We start from the raw sequence: 3,851 nt of genomic DNA on the forward strand, positions 1-3,851 counted from the left end.
ATTAAAAACGTACAGACTAGTGGATGTACTTAAAACCAGAATTTAAAGACCTGTGGCCTTACTAAAAATAAAAATAAAAATAAAATAGTTTCAAAAAAAAAAAATTTAAATAAATAAATAAGAGGTGGAAGGAGGTGAATAGTACAACGACAAAGTTAGCATGAAGGACAGGGCGGGAAATGCTCTTTATTAGGTCAAGGTTTGAATATATATATATATATATATGAAAAATAGTATAACAACAAACAACCTAATATGAACTAATCATCGTTGGGTATAGTTAGGTTATGTACAGTGACAAGTTTCCCTATATCTTTATCTTAATTAAGTTCACTGCACCAAGACAACAAGAAAACAAGAGAAACATTGATGTGGATAACAAAAAATAAACAGAAAAGGAATAATTAATGACTTGATAGAGGATCAAATAAAGTCAAAGTAATAAATTAAGATATGGACCTTGTCCAAATTTAGTTGTTTTCACAACAATTAAAACAAAATCTAATAAAAAATGTGAGTTCCATTTAACTCAACTGATAAAAATTTGGAGTTCAAACACTTCCTACACCAAAAATTAATTAACATCTTAACCTGATGATAAGAGCAATCATTATAAAATAAACACAATAATTTGAAATTTTATCGTATCTATAAATAAATAAAAATAAAAAACAATAAGAGACAAAAACAAATTTAATCACATACAAATAAAAAACATATAATTATGCATTTATGTAATGAAATATCAAATATTTGTGAATTCACTCAAATAACATAATCACATTATTAATTAAATTAATTTTAAAATTTTATATTTCCTCTCTTTTAATATAACATAATATAATTGAAACTATCACTAAATATTAGATATATGAACCACCGATATTTGAAAATAAAAATAAACCTATAAGACATTGGCTGGTAATGGTAAATCAATAATGTCAAGCGACCAATTTTTACAAAATCAGATGGGACAGGAACTAGAGTTTGAAGGCTGCTATACGTGTTACAATGATGATCAGTAGCAATGGTCTATGTACAACTTTCTAACAAGGACTAATCAGGCAACAGTGGTAACCTGTCCACAACGTACAATGAACCATTTGGGTCTCCATTGGCACTGACAAAGTCATCTAATTCTCCAGTAGCAATGTCTCTCTCACTTATTTTTCCCTCTTCATCCATCCTAGAACGGTGGGGAAGGATCCGGAGACGTACATCCAACTCTGTACCAATTCTCTCTGCTTCCAGTTGGTATTTTTGAATAAGGTCCATCTGAAGAGACATAACATTGGACGGCCTTGGGAGTAGCTCTATGGATTCCCCTTTTGGTATGACTACCTGCTCAATGGCAATTCTTGCCTCCTGCAAGATAAGAAACTACTTTATGAAGCATAATGGCAATCTGAACAAGCTCACGAAAATGTATACACGCCAGAGTAACTGTGTGTAAAGTAATTTGTTATATACACGTGACATGAATCGCCACCACAGTGAAATAGAAGATCCTTATACCTCTAAGGCATCAAGCTTCTCAGATAATTTCATCTCATCTACTGGTTCAAAATCCTTCAAAACATCTTTAAGATCAGCCATCAATGCCCGTATGCCCTTTGTTATATGAACCAGTGAGCTTGTCTAAAAACAAATAGATAACTTCATGGTTAAAATTTTGATGACTAGGTGTTGCAGTTGAAACAAGGAAAGCAATTACAATTAATTACCTTGGTCACATAAATGGGTGTGTTATGAGATTTAACAGCAGCTTGAATCCGGGAGTTCTTCTTGAGCTTGGATTGCAAGGCAAGTAGTGCATCTGCCTCGCTGATATTTTCAGTTAACTCAATGGCAGCATCATTCAGTTTCAACTGCTTAATCGCTTGAGTCACACTTGCCTCCAGGATCTAGAATAATTGCTAATTGAATGAGCTCCATATTGAATAGTTTCATAATAAACACTGTAGACAATAAATTGCTGATATTTCATTGAACTTAGCATTTTCTTAACAGTCACACTTGCCTCCAGGATCTAGAATAACTGCTCATTGAATGAGCTACATATTGAATAAATTCTTAATAAACACTGTAGACAATCAATTGCTGATATTTCATTGAACTTAGCGTGATCATCGAACTCAATAAACCTAATCTATGATACTTATTAAAAGACCCACATAAACATGTTTTTGCAGAGAAGAACAAAGAAAACACTAATCTGTTGCTACAATATTATAAATACAAGAAGCAAACTCTAAGGAAGTTACTAAAAATAGAAACACAAACCATGCACACACTCGCGCAAATCAACATAAATTTATAATTCTTTTATTTTGTTGTTGATAGGTTTCACACCCGCAAATGGGTCTCGAACCCATAATCTCATCCTCCACCTTGCTATCATAAGGAGAGGATCTAGCTCATTGGCAAATCAACACAAACTATACAATACTTAAAAAACACAGCTAGAAGCATCCAGCTAGCAACCGCCAACCACCAACAGAATCAATACAAACCCATAAACCACAGAAGCATACATATATGGGCCTCATCAATGTCTAAAACACACAATCCAACAAAAAATAAGGCAAATCAACTATCAAGTGCACAAAATTCCTTACACATGGTGCCAAGCTCTAACTGCAGTGACCCAAACCAACCATAACTTAAAGCCACAATGACCCAAATTCAAACTGCCGCAACACAACACTGAACTCTAACTACCACAATGACTACCAAAACTCGCACCCTTCTAATCAAACTCTAACCACCACCAATTGATGACCCAAAAATCCCTTAGTCACTAATTGATGGCTTGGACCTATGAAGAGTTAGAGAGAGAATCACAGTAGGAATAATGAGAGGGGGAAATGGAAAAAGGTTGTACGATTGTTAATGTGCACCTAAAGTCTTTCACTGTTCATCAAGGGCTTTTTCCCTTGCTTTTGGAAACCAGAATCAGAGAATATCTTTTACATGTTCTCCAAAACCAACCCTCTTGGAGTCTTTGTTCTTGAAAACCAATTTTTTGAGAATAAGCTGACAAATCAAACTTTTCAGTGATGAAACCAGTTGTTTTTGTTTTTAGATCTAGAGAACAGTTTTTTAAATCAATTTCCAAAGAAGCCCTTATATATGAATATGCATTCTCCTAGAATTATAAAAAGGCTTCAGTAAAATGACATACTAACATTACAATAAAATAAAATAAATTCCTAACCAAATGATCACTAAGATCACATATCCTACACAGAATGTTCACTAAACAAATTTAGATGTGTTCTATCACGTAATCAAAATAAAATAAATAAAGAAGAAGAAGAAAGAAAAGGGAAAAAAAAACTGTAATAAAATAGTTCTCCTATTTAAATAAGTCAATCCAGTATAAAAGAGTAAAGAGTTATCCAATTTAATAGTCAATCAAAGAAACCTAACACATTTAATCTAGCATTTTTTCGGTCTTTTCGACACAAAGGCATAAAGTTATGTCTGGCAATTTTTTCTATCATAAACACCCATGCAATACACTGTTTGTTTTATTTCGAGACAGGGCTGTTGCAAGTGTGTTACATACGCTGCAGTTTTACATCAGGCTCAATATCTTTGGGATAACCGTTTGGAATGCCAAATGTACTGCCAAGCCTCATTTTATGTTGAGTTCTACTTTAATAAATGAGTTAGTCTATTTTAGTCTTTCTTTTCTTTTCTACTTTAGGTATCAACACAAGCACAACACGATCAAAGCAGTCAAAAGAAATCTACACCATTTAGAATGGAACTGTAGCACCCAGGCATTTAAGAAACTAAATGATTTATTGGGGACAATTTCATAAATTCTCTATCAAATAATTTAA

General features: G+C 33.1%; 1 protein-coding gene across 3 annotated transcripts in view; it reads right to left on the reverse strand.

The window, feature by feature from the left end:
* Positions 1-885: 885 nt before the first annotated feature.
* Positions 886-3,851, reverse strand: part of LOC111992181 (protein SEEDLING PLASTID DEVELOPMENT 1) — a 48,678-nt gene continuing 45,712 nt past the window's right edge. For all 3 annotated transcript variants that reach the window (XM_024024014.2, XM_065773663.1, XM_065773662.1), the window contains 3 exons: positions 1,725-1,904; positions 1,516-1,638; positions 886-1,365 (listed from right to left, as the gene is read on the reverse strand). In XM_024024014.2, coding sequence (XP_023879782.2) covers positions 1,057-1,365; positions 1,516-1,638; positions 1,725-1,904 — 612 coding nt within the window. In that variant the 3' untranslated portion in view covers positions 886-1,056. The remainder of the gene's footprint in view (positions 1,366-1,515; positions 1,639-1,724; positions 1,905-3,851) is intronic.

Source organism: Quercus suber, unplaced genomic scaffold, assembly GCF_002906115.3.
Source record: "Quercus suber isolate HL8 unplaced genomic scaffold, Cork oak 2.0 scaffold_78, whole genome shotgun sequence".
In the NCBI taxonomy this organism is placed as follows: domain Eukaryota; kingdom Viridiplantae; phylum Streptophyta; class Magnoliopsida; order Fagales; family Fagaceae; genus Quercus; species Quercus suber.